This window comes from Lepisma saccharinum, chromosome 16, assembly GCF_977018435.1.
Source record: "Lepisma saccharinum chromosome 16, izLepSacc3.1, whole genome shotgun sequence".
Taxonomy (NCBI): domain Eukaryota; kingdom Metazoa; phylum Arthropoda; class Insecta; order Zygentoma; family Lepismatidae; genus Lepisma; species Lepisma saccharinum.
Window position 1 is genome coordinate 8,199,015 of NC_139244.1, and position 23,402 is coordinate 8,222,416.

The 23,402-nt window shown below is 38.9% G+C and overlaps 2 protein-coding genes across 3 annotated transcripts in view; both read right to left on the bottom strand.

Annotated features, from left to right (window-relative positions):
• The window catches only part of Sec23 (transport protein Sec23), a 39,052-nt gene extending 38,562 nt beyond the window's left edge, over nt 1-490 (bottom strand). For both annotated transcript variants that reach the window (XM_083137660.1, XM_083137659.1), the window contains exon 1: nt 346-490. The gene's annotated coding sequence lies outside the window, so the exon portion shown is untranslated. The remainder of the gene's footprint in view (nt 1-345) is intronic.
• A 12,688-nt stretch (nt 491-13,178) lies between these two features.
• Nucleotides 13,179-23,402, bottom strand: part of LOC146000239 (luciferin 4-monooxygenase) — a 51,353-nt gene continuing 41,129 nt past the window's right edge. Inside the window, exons 5-9 of the mRNA XM_083137661.1 lie at nt 22,160-22,331; nt 21,384-21,656; nt 16,209-16,436; nt 14,407-14,572; nt 13,179-13,379 (exon numbers count right to left, since the gene is read on the bottom strand). Of these exons, the coding sequence (XP_082993787.1) occupies nt 13,258-13,379; nt 14,407-14,572; nt 16,209-16,436; nt 21,384-21,656; nt 22,160-22,331 (961 nt within the window). The 3' untranslated portion in view covers nt 13,179-13,257. The remainder of the gene's footprint in view (nt 13,380-14,406; nt 14,573-16,208; nt 16,437-21,383; nt 21,657-22,159; nt 22,332-23,402) is intronic.

Genomic DNA, 23,402 nt, shown 5'->3' on the forward strand with positions numbered 1-23,402 from the left:
TTCATCATATATTCTCATGAACACGAAATAACCTAAAGAGGTGTAACAAAAAAAGGGGGGGGGGGAGAAGCTTAAAATATCAGTTTACAAAACGTCCGCCAAATGGACGAATGGATACAATTTCATATTTTAAATTATTTTACTGATAGAAGGTAAACGAAAATACAAATTACTAAAAGTTCAAGCAGTGGGCATCATACATTAAGCGGAACATCTATAGACAAGAGAAAACATGTTACGAATTTGGAAGAGTTGACGTCACACAAAGTTTCCAATGTCTCAACTTTAAATAAAATTCCTTATATTTACTTAATTACGTAATCTGTAGAGAAACATAATCCATACCTGATATCTGCAGAAATCACAAGCTTCTTTGCTTTACACAGAATAAATAATTCTACAACCGGCTATTCACATCCCTTTTACTACGAGAACCATCTGTTCGCTTCAGCTACCTCCACGTCATTGACGACGAACAGATGAAAAGCGTATCCGCACCAATGACGTTACGATCATCGATAAACCAACATTGTAGTTTTCCAGGGATAGGAAATACTATTTCAGCACAGAATGAACTTCGGAATCTATGCATTTCATTTATTGAAATTGTAGTTTTAAGGTGTCAACATGGGAGTTTTTAAGAGATGCGAATTTACAAGATTTTGGTAGTTAATTCAGTGGCGTAGCGCATGCAGGGCCCTTATTGAAAAAAAATGAAAATATTACGTGGGAAGCTACCCCTAACCTCCCCTCCCCCTTCTGAACCTATTTATAAATATACATGTGTATTTGTGTCTAGACCCTGGATCTTGTGTGTGCTCGAATTCTCGTAATTCGAATCGAAACGTTACGTAATCGGGGCTTATTTTAAGGGGGGCGTTACATTTACAACTTTGGTTTTTCCGTGTCCCTTCCCTTTGATCTGAAATTTTTGATTCTGAAAATTTCGGACTTTCTGTAGCCAATCAGCTCCCCCTCTGCATACGCTGGTGACTAGAGCGCAGTACTGACTGAGAAAATGTAATCTAAAGCTAGAAAGAAGATGCAAGATAGAAAGAGAGTTACAAATACAACAGAAAGAAAGAATAACAATATCTTCTGTTGTACCTAACTATTCTATGCTATCGTATCCTCGAAGATCTACATACAGTATGTAACATATTGTTATTCGTACACATAGAATTTCCAAGGAAAAAATGTCATATCTACTAGTAAATATAATCATTTTCATATGTACCTGGAAATTAATATTAATTAAGGTTTCACCAACAAATGTCGATAAAAATGTGTGTTCAAAGTGTATAAATAGAGTATATAATTTGTGTGAAAGGAGAAAAACACGCTGTTTCATGCAACATTGTTATTCGTACAGGCAAGAGTTTCATTCTTCCTCGCATACAGCGCCACCGCTATTCGGACGCTTTCGTGCAGTTTGCAACTTCTATCTATTTCCGATCTGAAGGATGTTAATCTAAATTTGGCCCTTAGAGGTTATCCGTTAAGAAAAATTGGACAAACAGTCAATAAATCACACTCCACAGTTCAATAGTAAACAAATTTAGAGAGGAAGGTTCAACACATAATGTGCCGAGAAAACCAAAACACAGACGGTTGAATAAACGTGATGAAGGCTTTATTTTAAAAAGTGTGCGAGAAAACCCCCGACTAAGTGTTTCTCAGCTACGACCGTTAGTAGAAAATGTTGCTGGCAAGATGATGTCCGATCAAACTGTCCGACGTGCCTTGTGGAAGCATGGATATGTATAATGGCAGAATACCACGAAAGAGGTCCTATGTAAATAAGGTGAATCGCAGGAATAGACTTCCATTCGCGAAAGAGCACATCCACAAAGACCAGGAATTTTGGGATAGTGTCATATGGTCAGACGAGTCCAAAAAAAGTAAAAAAAAAAAAAGGTAAAGTGCTCCCCTGTGCTTAGCACCACGCCATGAAGGCGTATAGGGGGTAACGCCCCACACTTTCTTGATCTGGTCATGCGTGGGGGTGATGTGATCAGCATCACGCCCCTGACCGCCTTTACCCCCAGGGTTTCCCCCAGGTACCCATGTCATTCGATGCTGGGTGGGTGCCGGGGGCCGCTTCCAACGTTAGAAAAGTTCCCGGATTTGAACCAGCCGGGGATCGAACCCGGGACCTTAAGCATGGTAGTCAGATGCGTTATCGACTGAGCCACCATGGCCACGAGTCCAAGGTTCAGATGGGATAAATAGGGTCTGGAGAAAATCAAATAAAGACAATGATCACATTAACACAGTTCCAACAGTTAAACGCGGTGGTGGGTCATTAATGATTTGGGGCTGTGTCGTCCAAAGGTTGGTACCATCCAGTTTATTGATGGTATCATGGAGCATATGTCTATTTGGACATATTGAAGAACAATGTAAAGTAGAGTGTCCAAAAGATGGACATGCTGCCTATCTACAGATTCCAACAAGACAATGACAGTAAGCATAAGGCACGAGTTAACATGAATTGGCTAATATGGAATGCTCCCAAACTACTACAAACACCAGCTCAAAGTCCAGACTTAAATCCCATTGAGCATTTATGGGCAATTTTGAAGAGGCGAGTCCATAAAGCAGGCGTCAAGTCCAAACAAGAGTTGAAAACTGTTGTGCAAGCCGAGTGGAATAAAATAAGCTCTGAAACATGTCGAAAACTGTTTAATTCTATGAAGAAAAGGTGTCAAGCAGTAATTAAAGCCAAGTGATACGCAGCAATGTATTAGAACTGTCAGTCAATTTGCTCTGAATATACTTTTTTCTTTTATATTATTAAGTGTATGAATAGAAAAGTTGTACAAAAAATGGCATGTTTCTCTTTCAGTTTCATTTAATTTATTATTGTCATTGGTTATACAGAATTTGGGTAAGATTTTATGTTCCTGATGATATTAGTTATTGAATTGTAAAGAAATAATTTCAAAAGAGTCTATTTCCTTTCAGATATTAAGCCTTTTCTTTGAAAATCCATATGTACGAATAAGAATGTTACATACTGTAAAATTTTATACCCAATGGATTTCTACTGAACTCCTCTAGTAGGTATAATGTACAGCTACGATAAATGTACAATAGGTAGATGTTTTAAAACACACCTACTGAAAATAGTATAGTACTACAAGTGTAAATATCCTCTCACTTATTATTTTTAATATGGCATGTAGTGTTTTTTGATAGAACATGGTGGCTGTGCACATACCTTTCCATTATTCTCAATTTATTTACATCTATATTTGGAAATCTGAACATGATAGATGTTTGAAAACACCTGTTGATATCCTGGAAACAGTAGACAGGAGGGGTTATCTGCTGCTCCCCTTAGACATTCCCATGCTGCTTCCCTGCTTACTTTTGTTGGCGACATGTATGTATCAGGGAAGCAGGTTCTCAAAATTAATAATGGAAGATATTAATTTCCCCATGAGTAACTGGAACATGAAATTAAAGATAATATTGTACTTAATACAGTGGCGCAGCATGGATTTTTTTGGGAGGGGGTAAGGGTTATGATTTATCTGCCAAGCAAAATGTTGGGCACATGATCTTTCGAAGACTTTGTTTGTTTGTTTTGTTTTATTCATTTATTTTTTATACATATATAACCCCTGTGGAGGAGTAGTTAGGACAGAGCGCTACAACGCCAGAGGTCCAGGGTTTGAATCATAGCCTGGGCATGGTTGTTCTTTGTGAGTGAGTGTGGGAATTATATTTCTTCACAGCCTATCAACAGTCATCTTCATCATCGTGATAAGCCAATTGTGGCTGAAGAGTGGTGCTAAATGATAAAAATCAAATCAATTGTTTTACACTTATAAAGTTGTACGTTATCTTGCTTGAGCTATTGCAGGTTCTATGACAATGTTCGAGGTGGAGCTCCTAATTCTCATCGTTGACTCAGTATCCTGAATCCAATTGTTATCTATTAGAAAGAAATAGTAACAGACCAGAGTCTTGAGAGACAGGTGTAAGTGGCAATGGGAATCGATACAATGATAAACCATCACTCAACAAAAGCCACTTGGAAGGTTGGACTTAAAGGGGTGTTGAGCCAGATGGTTTAACCTGGCACAGCTGCTGCCAAAACCTTCTCTGTCGTCTGCAGAGCATTGTTGCCACCGATTTTGGGCCAAGCGAGCATACGTGGCAACAGGCTATGCTGTGAGGAATCATTTGGGAGTGGAAGCACAGATGTTTCCATTAGCAGAACATTCACGTCTGTGGCTGTAGCAACAAATGGTTGAAAATATCCATGTGATGCCCAGGGAAGTCGGCTAGCAGAAGGAAATCTACGGTTTGGTGCGAACTGTGCCAGGTTAAACCTTCTAGCCTGTAACTGAGGGGATGTTCGGTAAAGCTTTGGGGTTTACCTAGGAGGGGCAGGATGCCCCTATGGTTTAAGTTGGCGACAATGAGACAGCTGGGGGATACTTTGCAAAAAATTTTGCGAGCTGGAAGGATACCATCCCCAGTGGCGTGCCCAGGGGGGGGTTGATGGGGGTTAAAACCCCCCCCCATTGGTTTCGTCATTTAAAAAAATTCAAAGCAGAAATAAATTTTATCTCATAAATTGCCAATATTGTAAAATGTTTACATTTGGCAATGAGAAATGTATTGCTTCTTCAATTACTTTTGATAATATTGGAGTTGAGTTACAGCAATGCACGGGCATTCATTCATTCCTTAGTCACTAAAAAGGAAGGAGAATTTTCTTCTCCCTATGGTCAAGAAAAGAGCCGTAACCCTTGGAATGCGAACTGAAGGAATCCCTCCTCCCCTTTCCTTCACCCACGATGACCCTCTTAGGAGAATGACCCTCCCTTTCCTGTTACGACAGTGCTGCTAACTTCCCTTTTCTTTCTTTCCCCTTCTTATACCATTTATGCCAGCAGAGCAAAGTTCTGTGAGATTTGAATCACTATAATTAGTAGGCAAAGTAAGTCAAAATCTTATATCGCACCTGGATGCATATTTATTTCAAAATATCAATAATTATAATAATAATAATAATTGTTGCAGGCAGTAGCGAAGCATGGTTTTACGAAGGAGGCAAGCGATGTTTTGTACAATAGCATGCCGGGAGGGAGGGAGGGATGCGTTATATAGCCCAACTGGCCCAGTCAGTTTCATAAACAAAATAAAAGCAATTAATATGCCAAAATATTATACGTTTTACTCTTGTGCTCTTTACAAATTAGATATTTTTTTCTCAACCAATTTCCAGCCTTCAGTTTATTGAATTTTCTTGTAACATTTGTGAAAGATCTCACTAGAATTTGTGCGTAAATAATTTAGCAGTTGCCAACACTACTGACACTGACACTACTGGTTGCTGTCAACACTGGTGACGTAATTTGAGCTGGACCAAGCTGGATGCATGGTTCAGACATTCGACCGCCCGGTATCTTTGTCCCAAGTCCTGGTGTTCACTGGGGTTGTAGCGAGTTGCAGTCTGCAAGGTAGCAAGTCGAAGTGGTCGTGTTTTGTGTTACGTTTCTGCGTGTGTGTGAAACGTGCGAACTTTCAGACTCTTGATATTCAACAAGAAGGCATAACAGAAGATATTGGAAACCTTGTTGCAAAATTATGTCAAGGAACTGTCGAGGTAAGTGACGTTCATTATTTGATAGCAGATATATCCATAGGCGGATTTAGAATTGTTTTTCTGGGAGGGCACAGCATGTGCTGTAAGCATACAATCGTGTGTGTGCGGGGGAGGGGGGTGCCCGCGTGTTTATGTCTGGAAGACGTGTGTAGGATGTCACCCTATATCACCAATAAACTTTCGCAGGGCGAGAGAACATGAAGATGAACAAGTTTCCTCAATGATTTCAGGGGCCGGACCCTGTGGCCGAGTGGTTATCACATCGCGTTGCGACGCCAAACGTCCCGGGTTCGAATCCCGCTCGGGCTTGGTTGTTTGTGAATGTCCATTCATTAATTTCATCATTTCATCACTCATCTCCATCTTCGCAAATTAGCCAATAGGCACAAAACGCGAAGTAAAATAAAGTAAATCAATCAATCAAATCAATCATGATTTCAGGGGCCTCACCGATGGTGGTGTAATCAAAGAGGTCCTGGGTTTGATCCGCTGTGAAGGTGCATTGCACAGTGGTACGTATCCCGATTTAAACTTTAAGTCCAGTCCCGATTAACGTATCTGAATATAAAATGGACTTTAAAATCATTTACTTTTTGTTTTGTTCACGAACCCTCGAAAAACGATATTACCTATCTTCAAGGCATTTGAAACCCTGGCGTCGGAGCAGTGGCACTAGTGTCGCTAGTTAAAGCCACGGGGAAGCCTGTTGTTCACGTATTTTCCGAGGTCCTAGAAAGCTTGGTGCTACTATACAGTGTATATGTATGCAACCACATTATAAAATCACGGTTGCCATGGACAATTTTATTATTTTGTAGGAAAGGGATAAAATTTGTATTACGACACGGGATAGACTAGGTAGGCATCCTATTAACTGTAAATATTCCTTACAAATCTTCTGAATATTTCTCTTGTACAAACGCAACAAATACAATAAGTAATATACGTGTGCAGTAATAAATTAATTTTCCGAAAGCATCTTTTCTGGCATCAGTGGTCGAAGTAGGGGATGCTGCCTCCAGTTAAGAAAGTTTCACAAATCATACCCCCAATTAGAATAATTTTCATATTGAGCATCCTCCACATACTGTATTGTCTCCATGTTGATCCATACAAGGATGTACCCCCTCGTATCTCCAAAATCGATCAAATATCCCCTCCCTTTTCGGCTACGAATTTCTATTTCGAGAACTGTATGGCAAGATTTTGTCGGGCTCAGTGACAGATCCTGTGGTGCGGTACTGGGCTTTGGAGGGGAAGGGGGGAGTGGCCCCTTCAACAGTTGGTTTCGCAGTTCCATAACGTTAACATTATACAAAATTCCTCTCCATAGACCTAATATGAAAATGAATATGACACATTAATGACACTGTAGTAGAAAATGTTAATTACTGAAGGGGTTCGTATTTGTTTGTCGACTGTCAAACAAATGTTTTGACCAATAATATAATAATACAATGCCAAAAATGTACACAATATTTAGCAAAATCATCTCCACAACAAGTCCAATGTTGATTGAATTGATGTTTTAAATCCACTTTATGCACAGTAAGGCTAATCGGGACTGGGCCTAAAGTTTAAATTGAGATCCGAACCACTATTAGCCTCCACCGGGTATCGAACCTGGGACACCTTGATTACAAGGAGACGACGCTCACACTGAAATGAAACTGTGGTATCGTCATCTTGCAGCAATGCAAAGACGTCCAGTAAATGCTCTTGAAGCAATTGATATGTGCAGTGAAGTAATATTTCCGTGGGTAAACACACGTTTGCGCATATTATGTACAATCCCGGTAACAACATCATCAAATGAGAAATCATTCTCAACTTTGAGGCGGTTGAAGACCTATCTTCGAAATACCATTTGCGAAGAAAGATTAAATGGATTAGCTGCTCTGAACATTCACCGGGATATAAAAGTTACTTGTGACGACATATTGTCAGAACTCGCACAGAAACCTCGATGCCTAAATTTCAGAATTTAAATTGTTGAACTGTGGTACCTTATTTATTACTGTCTTTAAGACATCAAGTAGTCTTAATCTCTCTAATGTTGTTACAATGTTGAGTGTACATATTTTTTGTTTAAAAATTATATTTGAGAAATTAAATATAAAATATTAATAATTTGGAAATATTCAAGCAGGTGCTTTTATATGATGCAATAAAAACATGAAGCATCCATAGCAAATACATTGATTGCGTTCATTGGGGTAAAATCCAAGTATATTAATTATCTAATTTATTACAAGAAATTTGACCTGTGAACTGGAAAATGTGTTGGATTCATAACCCCCCCCCTTACGAAAATCCTGGGCACGCGCCTGACCATCCCCCTGCACCCCCCTTCACTTCAAGCACAGATTCAGGTTGCCAATTAATTGGATTCGTCCCACACTGTGGCCGTGTTTTCTAAAGCACAAGCTTTGGGCTCCAACACACATTCAGGTTCAGTCTCTTGGGGAAGGTATAGCAACTTTTCCTGTTTTGGCCTGTGTGTGGGACCAGTGGCCACCCACCATTGTGAGGAAATTAGGGAGCTATGAATGAGTAGCATAACCAGGTCATAGAAAACCTAGGACAACGACTGGGGGTTGTTCTGCTGAGCACACATCTTTTTGTAACTCGTTGAATAATCTCCCACCTCTTCTTAGGCCTGTGGAAGTGAGGCTGGCAGTCAGTAGGTAGATAGGCTCTGGCCTTTTTTGGGCTGTTATACCACAGATTATTTTATCAATTGGATTCAGGAACTTCATAACCATATCTCTGCTCTTAGTCAGTACTATATTTTCACACATGTAACATGGCTACTTGAATATATAATTAACACACATCATTCAACTGACCAGTCACATGCCCAAGGGAAGGGGGTTAGTGGAGGCCATAATTAATAATAATAATAAGTATTATTCCTTTATTTGGTGGGGGAGGTTCACCGTAGGCTGCTCTACCACCTAACACTTTCACACATATAGCATGGCTACTGGAAGATATTATTTAACTACCAATTTTTCTGACTTAAGGGGAGACTTAGTGGAACTAGAATGATTATCTAAAAACAGACTGATAACTGCAGTGATGGGACTCGTTGCATTGACCATGCATCACCCAACAGGGTTGCTTAGTTTATTTAGTTTAGATCAGCGGCGGCTCAAGGTGTAGAGCCGCTGTGCCATGGCACTACCCTCAGAAGAAACGCATACCTCGCCCAAGTATTGTTAAATGAATACATTGCTAGTTTACAGACAAGGAGATTCGAATCTTGCAATTGGTCAAGCTGATGTGACGACCGCCCCAACCTCCTCACTCCATCGCCAGTTGTTTCATTTGTACCCTCGCGAGACAACAGTCCGTGCCATCCAAGAGCTGGCCTAACCAAGTTGACACACGTGCAGAGGGTTGAAGAAGTCTCAGCAAGGAACATTTCCACCATGAGCCGAGAACAAAGTGGCAGGGGGCGGGGTTAGCCCATAAGACACAAGAACCATGCCCGTTTTCGCTTGGCACGGCAAGGGAACTTTCGCAGTGTTGACACAGTTGCCACCTTCAGAGATAAGTCGCTAAATACGACTGATATGTAAGACCTGTTGAGGAAGTAATTTCTGCCTACTTTTGGAGAAACGAACCTAGTATTTTTCCAAAGTTAAATAGACATTTTGATAATAGATAGATGTGCTTAGAGGGCCATTCAGACTTTTTTAAAAATATAAAAGTAAAAAATCCTATGATGATACGAGATTCCTTTGGCATTTCGACAATTTCCTTTTACAACAAAGATGTTTTCGACATCCAGTTGGAATACGTGTGCTTGGGGGAGGAGAAGGTAAGAGGATTTGTTTACCCTTCCTCTTGAAATTGTTGTGTTTTTAGGGAAGTGTCCTGTAGTGTATAAAGATAGGTTAGTGAGTGAAGATGAACTGGATTAGTGAGTTATTACTTAAACACTCATTGTTTTCCACATTACCAAATGAGGATAAACATCTTGGCCAGTGGCGCATTGCAGAGGTTTTTTTTTTTTTTTGATCACGTTGGCACTACCCATCATAGGTGCTGCTGGCTCAGGCCTGTAGCCAGGCAGGGGTCAGGGGGAGTTGAGCCTCCCCTGGGACTTCCATCAGCCCCCCCTGGCACTGAGGTCAGCCCCTTGACATTTGGTAAAACTATTCTGTGTAATTTGTTTGCAGTGAAAAGGTAGACAGCAGATATTATTTTGCGCACAACTTTGGTGAAGGATAAATTCAGGGAGCATAAACAGCAGCTATTACATTCGTTCATCTTATTTATAAGAAGAAGTCTTAAGTAGCAGCAAGTATTAAGGAGATATTTCTTCTCTATACTTCAGAAAGTTTCCTCACAGGGGAGCTTCTTTATCTGTACCTTCGTTGCCCCTGTTGCAACCTCCCATTTATACAGAACTCTATGACTTTGATGTCATTATGCAAATTTCCTCCACATCTGCTTCAAAGGTTAAGAGCTCCCAAGTTTTGGGATCGAAGGGGAGTTTTATTGTTTCGGCCAGGCAGTGGAATGTATGGTAGACACTATGATTGAATATGTCAATCTTTTCTTGGGTGATATAAATATCTATATCATCAAACATAGTATGGAGTGTGTAGTAAGGGATGATTTCAGTAGCAGCCAATTAACATTTCCAATGATATTTTAAAAGATATAGAAAAACGTAGTATTTATGTGACATTTCTAAACTTTATGTAACTTAATGACTCCCCTCCCCCACCACACACATAATTTACCTTCATTTAACACTGTTAAACTTTTGAAAATGGACTTGATTTACAAAGCCCCCTGATAACCTGTGACCACCCCCCCCCCCCCTTCTGGAGATCAATTCTGGCTACGGGCCTGCGCCGGCTGCCACTGATGTAGATTACTGCTCTAAATTATAGATACCACCCACCCTTATCGCTGTGATGCAGAGAGAGATGTAGAAAAGTGATTAGTACAAATATAACAATGCGAGAACAATACAGAAATTATCAGATACTAAATTGTTGTCTTTTGATGCTCCAAAAGTAAATATAAATGTCAAGTGACTCCAGGGTGACTACTCACTGGGAATTCCTTGAATTCTGGGAATTATGCGTGAATTTTTCTCCGTAGACGTGAAAAATTGCAACTTTTTAAAATCCAAATCCCATTGAATTTATACACATTTATAAATGCCCATGAGGCCAGTTTATCACAGTTTAGCTTTTATCTGTATCGAGGAAGGAACGGAAAGCTGTGTGGAAAATAAAACAGAATTCAATCCATTTGTCCTTTGCAGAACAATACATTGAACAGACTGAAGATTATTGCAAGATAATCTTGAAGTTCATTAGTTAAATTTGAGTTTGAAATCCTTATATATTAACAATTTTTAGTAGATTAGTATATCCCGTAACAATTATGACTCGTGTTTGTAGAGGTATTTCGAGCCTGAATATGTGAAATGGCAAATGTAATGTTACCTAAACACTCTGTATCTTCAATTAAATATATAAATATATATATATATTGTTTAATTGATTTGAATTTGAATTTTTGGATAGGATTGGAATCACACAGATCCTTTATATTATTAATATATTTGTGTGGGTGTGGGTGGGGGCTGAGAGGTGGTAATACCTAAGGATGGAATAGAGAAAACATCTACTTGTAGCCTTGAATTTTTGGAAAGTTTGCCTTGAAAGCAGGGAATTATATTTGAATTTTACATGATCCTAGTGGCTACCCTGGACTAAAGTTTATTAACTTAGTTTGAGCACCGTAGTTTCATTATTTTTTAGTGTGTATTACCATGTAACCAAACCATACAGGAACAAAGCAAAAGCTAATTTTAAAACTTGCCACTGGTACATTTTGGTTTCTAATTTGCGAAAGTGTTTTTGATCTCGCCTCTGAAGTTTCAGAGTCCCAGCCTCAACACGGGTGTTACTTGTGAGTGTCAGTTCCATCTAATCATCACTCATCCCCTTTGTCACAATTTATCCAAAGTGGCAGAAAAACCACGTAAAATAACAAAAATGCAAATACAAAGCCCTTCATATTTATATTACTACTAATAATAATCTGTGGTGCAACAGGCCAGGCCCTGCCTACTGTAGGTAGGCCAGCCTCACTCCCACATGCCTAAGCAGCTTTAGCAACTTGAGAAATATATTGTCTGCAGTGATGTTATTAATTAGGCTACTGAACAAGCTACACGAACAGCACTAAACCTAACCTCTCTCACCTATTGACATGTTTATTTTTGTTATTAGATGCATACGTAAATAGGTAGGGCAGGTCAGGTGAGAGATCATCCAATCAGTTACAGTGTGATGTGAATGAAGAATCCAGAATCATTGTTATAGGTTTCAATGACCGGGTTACGCTATTCATTCGTAGCTCCCCAATTTCCTCATGATGGTGGGTGGCCACCGGTCCCATACACAGGCCGAAATCTCAGGAGAAAAGTTGTTATGCTTCCCCCAGGAGACTCGATCCTGCATGCATCTGGTAGTCTGAGCCCAAAGCCTTACACCTCAAACTGCACAGCCACGATGCAGGACATATTTATATTAAGAGATGTACTTATCTTAAAGATTCAAAAAATACAAAACACACTATAATGGAATTGCATGCAAAAGAGCCTATGCAGAGCCACTACTCCAATGCATCATACATCCACATGGAGGGGAGGGAGCGATTGGAGGCATGCTTCCTTATGGTCAGAGTTGAACGGACGAAGAGAAAGGTGCACAAAGAATTTTGGCAGAAGGTTCTTTTGTTTGTGGTCGCTCTTTATCTGACATTGGTTCCTTGCTCTCTTTCCTTTCCAGTATACTGGGTGTTTCATAAACAATTGAGAACTCAAACGGTTTTTTTTTTTACACCTACAAATGTTAAATGTGTGCACCACGGGTGACACGGCACACATCGACACGATAGTCTAGTTGGGCCTCCACGATGGTGCAGTGGTTGCATCGTCGCCTTGTAATCAAGGGGTCCTGGGTTCGACTCTTGGTGGAAGCACATAGTGGTTCGGATCCCACTTTAAACTGTAGGTCCAGTCCCGATTAGCCTTACTGTGCATAAAGTGGACTTAAAACACCAAATCAATCAATCAACGATAGTCTGGTTCTTGCCATACTTGCATCAACATGGGCCTGTTGATAGTGTCTGTCGCTACGGTGATATGCTCCCTTAGGGCTGTGATATCATGCAGCATCGGTGAGACGAATACCCTGTCAAAACCCCACAAAAAGAAGTCACACGGTGTAAGGTCAGGTGATCTTGGGGACCAAAACATTGCACAAAACACTGTGAGTGTTGTGGGTGATTTCGATGTCGCCTAGCAGCAGGGATGTAACTGTCAGCTTAACAAAACATACATGCACAAACTGTTTGCGTTCCTTGATCGTTCTGGACTGGTTTAATTAACGTAACTTCAATAGTTTACTTGCAATAAATTTTTGTAACCCCTCAATTATTTATGAAACACCCGGTATAAAAATGATTTATTTTATTAAATCAAATACAAGTTCCATGAAATAGAATAACAGACAACAGATCAACCTTTATTTCTTCGAACAAAAAAATTCTCACAATATACAAAACATTTGTAAAAGATAAACAACATGAAGTTATAACTTTGATGTTCCAATTTTTCGAAGTTCCTTCCTTAGGATTTTGCCACTTGCTGTTTTAGGAATCGAGTCCACAAATTTGACACCTCCATAAAGCCTTTTCTGTGGCGAGACTTGTTCTGAAATTTAAAAAAAAAAAAACTTAAGTAGAGAAATGCAGTGACTGCATTATGGGAAACATTTTGTAAGCAGTCAACTAATAAAACACATTTCTTCAGTTTACTGCTGGCATTGTCAAGAATAAAATGGAAGCCTGCTAAACAGTGGATATTTTCAAATTGTATTTTTGCGTGTGCTGTGTTATGTCTTGTTTCCTGCTTTCTAACAGCTAAAGTGAACATGTTCTGCTTAGCACATGATGTTAGAAGCTATTTGTGTAAATATAACTTTGACATGTAACACAAATTTAATGTTTATTCACATCAGAATTGTGAAACAAAGTCCTTCATCATTATATATATATTTAAACAAAATTGAAGAGCCATTGACCCACTGTACCCCCTTTGAGAATTACATTGAATTTTTTTTTTAATCAATAGATTTTGATATTTTATATAATATAAAATTGGTTCCAGTGTGCAGATAACGAAGATATTTGATCCCAAAATATGGCCTGTGTAAATTGAAACCTTCTATCTCTGAGTACTTTTGCTGCCTTTTATTAGTAAAAACCAGTTATGTGCACACACATGTGCAAAAATCACACTATCAAAACTTAGCACTCCTAACTGAACAAAAACATCGAAAATTGCTATCAGCCAACCTAACAGTCCTAACCTAACAATGTAAAATTATAAACACCAATAAATCAAACGTTCCTAACAATAATTTCACTTCTATTTTGGTTTCGTAAGTTTTCAGTTCTTCGTGTTTGAATTATTTTATTTTGTAATATATTTATGAAACGGAATTCAGCATCCCGTCTGCTGCTGTTGTGGAATGTGTTGGGTGCATGTTCATTTGTGCAAAGCCTTCGTGCTTTTCTGCTTCACGCTAAGGTAACAGACATACTTTACTTCACAATAACTCATTTGTGAAAGCTAAAAACATAAACAACATAATCTTCGTAAAGCATGCAAAATATTTGATTTTCTTGAAGGAGTACAGAGGGTCAAGGGTACCAAAATTGTTAGGACCAACACATACTTGCTATAAATTTCTTTATGTCTGCTTCTGTGGTCTTTGCTCCATCTCGCTTTACAACAAATGCCCGAGGAAGCTCCCCACATTTTTCATCTGGGATGCCAATGACAGCTGCGTCTTTGACATCACGGTGTGTGAGCAGAAGTCCCTCAAGCTCTGCTGGTGGTACCTGCAGGTGACAAAAACAACTTGATGAAAGAAAATGAGAAGTTTTAATAATACAGTTTACATGTCATAAATTTATTATGGTCAGAATATTTACACCATAAGCTACTTCTTTGTATGGTCACCACCACTGTTAATGCACCTATCATACTGAGATACAAGCTTCCGTTGGCCCTCCTTGAAGATACCTGCCTGCTGTCTTTGTCACGAGTATGCTGACTGCACATATCACTGTTTTCTTCATCGAGCATGTGTAGAATAAAATTTCAGGCAGGCAGCTGACTTCTTTGATGACTCTATGCATGTTTATTTTCCAGTATGATAAGTGGTTAGGATATCATCCAGGATTCCGGATTCAGATATCAAATCCAGGATTCAAGCTTCAAGCATCACATCCAGGATTCAGGATTTGAGATTTGGATATCAGATCCAGAATTTGGATATTGGATCTAGGATTCAGATACTGGATCTGGGATTTAGATATCAGATCCATGAATCAGTATTCAGAATCTAGACATCAGATGCAAGATATCGATACATTCAGATATTTCGAACAAGTGTTCTCAGGTTACCAGCCAGGTTAAGTCGATGTTGGCTTCCAACATTTTGAGCGCATACATTGCTCTCATCATTAGGGAATATAGAAATGAAGACCAATGTAGGGTTAAAAATATGAATATTATGGGGTGGAGTTTGGACTCTGTCTTCTATATTCCCTGATGAGAGAGCAATGTATGCGCTCGAAACGTTGGAAGCCAACATCGACTTAACCTGGCTGGTAACCCGAGAACACTTGCTCAAATCACGTCACCAGGAAAGCTACCATTCCTATTCAGATATTTGATCCAGGATTTGGGAACCAGATTTTGTAAACTCTGGTAAACAAAGAAGAAATCTACCAGTTGATTGTCTGTCAGGAGTATGTTGGGCTGTGCACTTTGCTGTTGTTTCAATGAATTTGCACTGGTGCAGGTACACGTGATTGGGATATTTTTGGATCTGGATAATTTGGATCTGGATTTGAATAACCATTCATACACAAAACTACTCTAGAGGATACCACTGTTCAAAACTTCAAACATGACTCTTTTTAATGGTGCATGCACAAACACACAAGGTATTAAAGAACATGAAAACCAGTAAAAAGAAAGAGAGCATTGGGTCACTCAACAAATAGTAATTTTAAAATTTCAAATTCCAAAAATTACAGTAAAAAAAAAGTTTCCTTGTAATCTGAATATTTGAATGTTATAAGAACACATTACCTTGAATATTCTATACACAATATCTGTGAGTCTATGATTTAGAAGTGACTACACTGAACATGAGTTCAGGGGTCAAATTAGTTGCACAAGGTGGGGGCATAATTTTCTTTAAACATAGTACTCTTGAAAGATGCTTCCTTCAAAAGAGAAATTTCAGTTTGTATCATGTGAATACAGATATACAGGAGGTGTAATTCCAAAAATCAAATTGAAAAATTTTTGCTCATCCAGGGTAGAGTTCATAATGATTTTGCAAATTTCAATATTTACATAATCAACGTAACTCAAGATAAAATTATTGTGCTTTAATATCGCTCAACAGTTTCGAATTCTTTTTACTATCCCTGACTTTTGTTTCCTATAGCAGTTATTTACCTGAAAGCCTTTATATTTGATGAGCTCCTTAAGACGATCCACGATATAGAAATATCCCTCTTCATCATAATAGCCGATATCTCCAGTGTGCAACCAACCTTCATTGTCTATAGTCCCAGCTGTGGCCTCTAAGTTTCCTCTGTAGCCTTTCATTATCAACTCTCCCTTGAAGCACAATTCCCCTGTTTGGTTTGGTCCCAGTGTCTTTCCTGTCTCGATATCAATTACCTAAAACAAGGAATTACATATTTACTTACAAATAAGATTAAATGGCATACCTGTGGCGACCAACAATCAGAAAAAATTCCATGTTTCTTGCAGATAAGTTATTCAAAACTGTCCACATTACCACAACTAATTGTATTAACAGTCTCAAATCACAAACCTCATGAGAAATAAATGATAATTTCTAATCCCTGACATATAAAAGTGAAAGTTGCTTATAAACAATGAAGAATCAGAGCAGTGTGTATTCTCTCATGTTATTGCACCAACTTCTTTACCGGAAATTACTGGAAAATTTGAAGTTGTCGGACTTATGTTTGTGTTTTATTTGCATGCCTTCATTGGTTTTTTATTTCTATTATATCCAATTAATCTAGATGGGATGTATATGGTAAAAAAGAATGTTCAGAATACATGACTGAATCAGGGAAGAAACACTTATGTATGCTTTACAGAATTTATTCAGCATAATACTAATAATACCAATATCACTGTGGTTCTGGTGGTGAAAATGTTGAGTAGGAATGATGCAACATTAAATTGCGTGTCAAATCTCCTGCATATGGCCTTAACGGCTGAACAGCACCAGCGAATAACAGACGTGCGGCGTTGCAATGTTCCAACCAATGAGTTGCTGACCAAGGCAGTTTATAGTATACAGGGTCGAAACGTTACGTGTTAAGTGTTTTTATCTTCATAAACTGCCTTGGTCAGCAACTCATTGGTTTTAATATGGAAACAAGGCTTAATTATATTGCAATGTTCCGTACTCTCCGTGACAAGGCGTTTCGCTCAACCACGCTGTCTCTTTTCCGTGTGAGATTTCGACATGGCACCGCTGCAGTGCGCTGCTATTGGCTATTGCCATATGCAGGAGATTTGATGTGCACTTTAGTGTTCAATTATTGATTTTGGTCAGGGTTTATTTGAGCCTTTGAGGTTGAAAAATGCCCACTTAATCCTCATTATTGGTGTTATTTGGCCTAATTATCTTACTCAGGTAAAGTTACTCCTCTGCACATTTAGTTCTTGTTTTAAGTCCACTTTATGCGCAGATAGGCTAATCGGGACTGGACCTACAGTTTAAAGTGGGATCCAAACCACTGGGTATTGAACACGGAGTGCCTTGATTAGAAGGTGATGACATCACCACTATGCCTTCGGGGTAATCCCCTGCTCATTGCAACCTGCTGTAAAGACATATTTGGGGGGATGTGAAGGTAGGGCCCCACGCATTTGCAATCTTGGGCATTTGTGAAGGCGATGTGATCAGCACCATGCTCTGGCTGCTTTGACCAGGTATCCACTTATTAGAGGTTGGGCAAACCCCAGAGCCACTTCGTGCTGGGAATTTGCTGGGAAAACTCCCATTTCAAATCATACACCCAAGGAATTGAACCCAGGTCCCACACATAGCAGTCAGATGCCTTACTGATTGTATCACAGTGACTCTTCTAATTACTATACTATAATTTATGAGATATTGAACATTAGCACAAAACCTTTAGAAATATGTTACTAATCACTAAGGAATGTACTAGTATGCAGTTTTTAGAAATATATTTTCAAGTGTTAACCCAAGAATGTTAATGAAAACAGATAAATGTGAATTTATATTGATTAAAGGAATAAAAATAGTAGAATTATGTACTAAGTTTCATAATGCTTAAAGAAATATTCTTCAGTAAAATTACTGCTGATTTTAACAATAAACTGTGTTGTAGCCCTAATGGCTTGGCACTCACTCTCACAAGTTCCCCCCATGACTGTGAGTAAGGTACAAGTCTGACCAAATGAAAGTCAGAATGAACAATGCTGAATGCTTTTGTATGCTGATATCATTGCTTGTTTGAGAATGGCAGCTTAAGTCAAGGGAAGCTGCAACTTATCCCATCTGTGCATGTAGAATCTTGTTACTATGTTCAATTAACCTCTCCCTTCCCCTCTCGATTCTCTGTAGCTTTGATCTGACCCTTTTCCGATCATTGCACTGCCTTTTTGTTCCACCCTAACCCTTCCATCTTCTGCAATCACAACCTAGCTCACCCCGGCAGTGACCGAACTTTGTGAAAGGTGCCCCAACTCCCTGTTTAAAATCCGGCTCTCTGTATTACTACCCTTGTATTATCCTTTCAAATCTCTCCTTCCACACCTCACCTTGGGTGTCTCGCGAGCAAATTATATTAACGCCGGAATTACGAAAGGGGGGTTTCACATAACATTTATATTTTTAGTCCCTAGGTTCATTACACATGTACAGAAAGTGAATAAACAACTGGTAAAATGCAGTACTATTGCTCAGGGAGTTCAATTCAACAAATCATAACATTATCTTGGAGGATTGATTACATGAGTTTATTATATATGTTGTTCTATATACAAATTTACATAGCGTTTCCATGTGTGCATTGACAAAATCAACAAAAGTGCGCACCTATGGCTTACACCATCGGCACTTCCTTTACCGCAGAGTTAGCATGACTATCTCTACGGGCCTATCCTCAGCTTAAACGATATTCCGTTATTTACAATGCGTTTCCTTATGCCTTTACTCTTTTCTTTTGGGCATCAATTTTCGATACGGAAATATCCAAATATTCAAAGCTTTTCTAAAGGGGACTTTGGGACAGCAACAGGGGTTGGCTTACACCAAATGCTACATTCTTATATCAGTCTAGCCACCAAAAGTGGACTAAACTCGAGGAAACGTTTCTCATCATTGAGAAGATTGGGAATAACTGTTTTTTGTTATGCCCAACTGGCCTTTTTTATAGTCGGGTGGTACGTCCAGAAAGAAATTTAGGATGGAATTAAGTCTATCTAAATTTGAGGGGCATGCCATAGACCATATCGGAGAGCAGTATTCAACTTTTGGTGAAGCAAAAGATTTGTAAAAAGTGCTGAGAGCAGTCAGGTTGTTTATTTCGGTGAAACGATAGAGAAGACCCAGCATATGCATGGAACCCTTAGTGACTGCAGAGATGTGGTCAGAAAAGGAGAGTTTCTCATCAAACATAACGCCCAGGTCCTTCTGTGCGGCAACTCTTTGAACACAATTATTTTTTATGAAATATTTAGTATTTAATATGTTTTTCTTTAAGGAGAAGGTCATCATGGTACATTTTTGAGGGTTCAGTTTTAAGTTCCATAATTCAGACCCCTTTATTAGAGAATCCAAATTCTTTTGCAGAAGTGCCATGTCTGAAATTTGAGATTTTACTATATATTTTGCAATCATTGGCGAACAAGAGAAGGTTTTTACATGAGTCTGAAAGATATTCTGGAAGGTCATCAAGGTACAGGATGAAGAGAAGAGGTCCAAGAACACTGTCTTGGGGCACACCAGAAGATACAGCTTGATAAGAAGAGCAGATTTCGGAAAGAACAACTTTTTGTAGTCTATTTTGGAGGTAGTGTTTGATCAGAGAGAAAAATTTTCCATGAATGTTGAATCGATGAGATAATTTATGTAGCAGGTAATTGTGGTTTATGGAGTCAAAAGCTTTCGAAAAATCTAGATATATTACATCCAGTTGGGAGTTTTCAGATACAGAGTGGATAGCGTCAGATAGTAAAATGCTCGAGTTAGATAAGCAGGAGCTGCCTGGTAAGAAGCCATGCTGTGCTGTATTTATGTATGGAGAGGTGAATTTGTAGAGTCTGTCCTTTATTATCTTTTCACATGCGATGAAAAGTGGTGAAAGAAAGGAAATGTGTCTATAAGAAGAAACAGCACCCTTGCCTCCAGATTTGTATAACGGCACTACATTAGCATTTTCCCATGAATCTGGGAATGTACCCTCATTGAACCATCTGTTTAATAAAATAGAGAAGGGGATAGAGAGAAAAGCAGCTGAATTTTGAGGAAACGAGAAGGGATTTCATCAGGACCATTTGCACAATTGTCAGGCATTGAAGATAGGATATATTGAACTTCTTCTGGAGACGTGGAGAGATATGTTAGAGAGTGACAGCAAATTGGAGTCAGATTGGGAAGAGAGGAAGCCAGTGTACTTGAGGTTATATTTTTCGAGAAAAAAATAGTTAAAAATATTAGCTGTCAGGGCCTTCTGTGTGTACTGAATCATGTTTAACTTCGAAAGGTATATGAGAATTTTGCCTCCTTGAGTTAATAAGTGACCAAAATCGTTTTGGGTTTGATTTAAGTTTGTGTGTGATATTGCCAATGTATTCACTGTATTTCACTTTCTGTAGTTGTTTAGAGTGGCGTTGTAAGTCGGTGAAAGTCATTCGTGTATTTCCATTAGGATTTTTTTTCCAGAGATCCCAAGCCTTCTTTCGGTTGCAAAGGGCAAATAATAGTTCTGTGTCGAACCAAGGGGGGAAATTTGCACAATTTAGTTGTTTTGACTGGCACGTAGTCTTTTATCACTGCATGAATCACATCAGTCAGCACGTCACACGCTTCATCGACACTTCCAGTATCCAGGATTGTCCAGGGAATGGAATCCAGCACCGTATGGATGTCGCCCCAGGGCGCTTTGCTCCAAAGGAGGTGTTGGCATCTGGGGGTGGGAGGTCGTTGATCTCTCAAGTGGTCTGGAAGCCAGAATACAACGTCCAGCCATTCGTGGTTGGAAGGGATTAAGTCTCTCAAAGGGGTGATGTGCGCTGAAGGGAGAGAGGAAACAATGTAATCCAGGTTGCTGTCTTTTTGTGTGTTGTACATATTGTGCTGTTGAAGTCTGAGGTCATGTATGAAGTGATCCATGAAGTATGTGTCGTTCTTGTCTTTTGCAAAGCCGTGTGTGGAGTCTGTCAATGTAATTGAGAGATTGAAGTCTCCGAAAAGAATTACTTCCCCCATAGAGGATGCCAACAGCACAGAATCATAAGAAACCTCCAGAACTGCCAGAGGGCAAGTTTTGTGAGGTCTGTAGAAACAGCCAATGATCAGTTTGTTCATGTAGGACTTTAAAATTAAATTACCTTACTTGAAGTTCCTGGTGCCAAAATGCCAGAAGAACCAGACTTGTTTTTCTCGCGAGGTGTTCTCAAAACCGCTAGTGTGGTCTCGGTCATCCCATAACCTTGTCTGATGTTTGTCACATGAAGTCTCTTGGTAACAGCATCTTGGACATCTTTTGCCAAGGGAGCAGCTCCACTCCAGATCTCCTTTATGCTGGAGAGGTCATACTTGGTCACCAGAGGATGCTTCCCAAGAAAAACAAGCAGTGGTGGAACCAGGAAAAGTAGAGTTACCTGAGATGAAAGATATTGTAAGTTGTGTAGGACAATATTAGGGATGACACCATATTTGAATTTGTACTGGAAATTATCACTTGAACTTATCAGGATATTAAAATACATGTTATGTAATCACAGAATTAAGTTTTTCATGCATTACTGGTGCAAAATATGTGCGTGAAAACTTCAAATTTTGCATATTTTTTAGGATAATTAGACTCGGTGAATCTCTTGAAAGACCAAAATGCAGGAAGAGTATGCACTGAGTCCTAGTTATGTGTTGAAACATTGAACAAATAACATACATGCATTTTTATTGATTGAAGATTATTGCTAAATTTAGATTTCTTGTGTTGGGAGACTATCACCCCTTCCACCCTTTCCCTTAATCTTCTCATATTAGAATAGCACAACTGCATACAACAGGAAACAGACTGTGGCTGTAATAATATGTTACATGATAGGAGAGTTTTAATGAATACTTTTGATCACAAATCCAAGGAAACTGAGAACCTTACCTTATATTTCTGAATTAATTGCAAGAAGAGCTCCTCCTGAAACCTAGCCATCACAACACTCTTCAGTCCTGTACAAAATGCAGCTAGCATTGTTACTTGTCCGTATGCATGGAAATATGGTAATATCCCGATCATTGCATCCTCAATTGCAAAACTACTAAAGTCAATCTCTCTAAAATAAAGACACACATCTTCAATTCATATAATATATGTGGGAAAAGTTAATTTATATGAGCTCATATACATAATAAAAGTGGAAACTTTGTCTTCTTCATATTTAGAAATTCATCCAAAAGCAGATTAGTTTAAGGTTCCATGTTTGACAGATATTATACGTTTATTATTATTCATTTATTAACTGTAGTGGGATTTAATTTAAAGAAAAGTTATGCCACTGAATAAACTTGTTTTTCTTTATACGACTCATGTCTTTATCTGCCAATGCTGATGTCCACTACTGCAGGATCCATAGTCATAGAGGATGAATGAAGCAGCTATGCTGCCGCCAAGTCTTCTTATATGCATAAGCTAATTGGGACATGAGCTACAGATTCTAGTGGAATCCGAGCAACCTAATGAAATGTTACCTCCACTGGAGATCGATTTGATTTGATTTGATTTAGTTTATTTTACTTCGCGTTTTGTGCCTCTTGGCTAATTTGCGAAGATGGGGATGAGTGATGAAATGATGAAATTGATGAATGGACATTCACAAACAACCAAGCCCGACCAGGATTCGAACCCGGGACCCTTAGCGTCGCAGCGCGATGTGCTAACCACTCTGCCACAGGGTCGGGCCACTGGAGATCGAACCCGAGACCTCTTGATATCAGGGCAACAGTTTTATCGGGGTTGGGAGCCTAATTTTAATATTTCCAATTCTTAGCATATAAGAATTAGGTAGTTTGTGTATTCTTTAATTCTTTAACATCGTATTTCTCCCTCTTGAATATTTGCAGCGATAAGGATAGATGAAAGGAAACCAATGAGAGAACATCGCTTAACATTTATACGATTGTTGGTATTTGAATGAGGAACTAATAAACAGAAAAAAAACATAATGCTTGTTTAGATTTTGAATCTCGCCTTGCTTATAAAAAATCATTTCATTTGTCACACCTGTTAGACCTATTCCTAAATATAGTGATATAATTTATAGAGGCTAATAATTGTACACATTTAGCAGTGCATGTCAACAAACCAAGAACAATATCATAGCCAATGAATATTTTACTACCAGGCA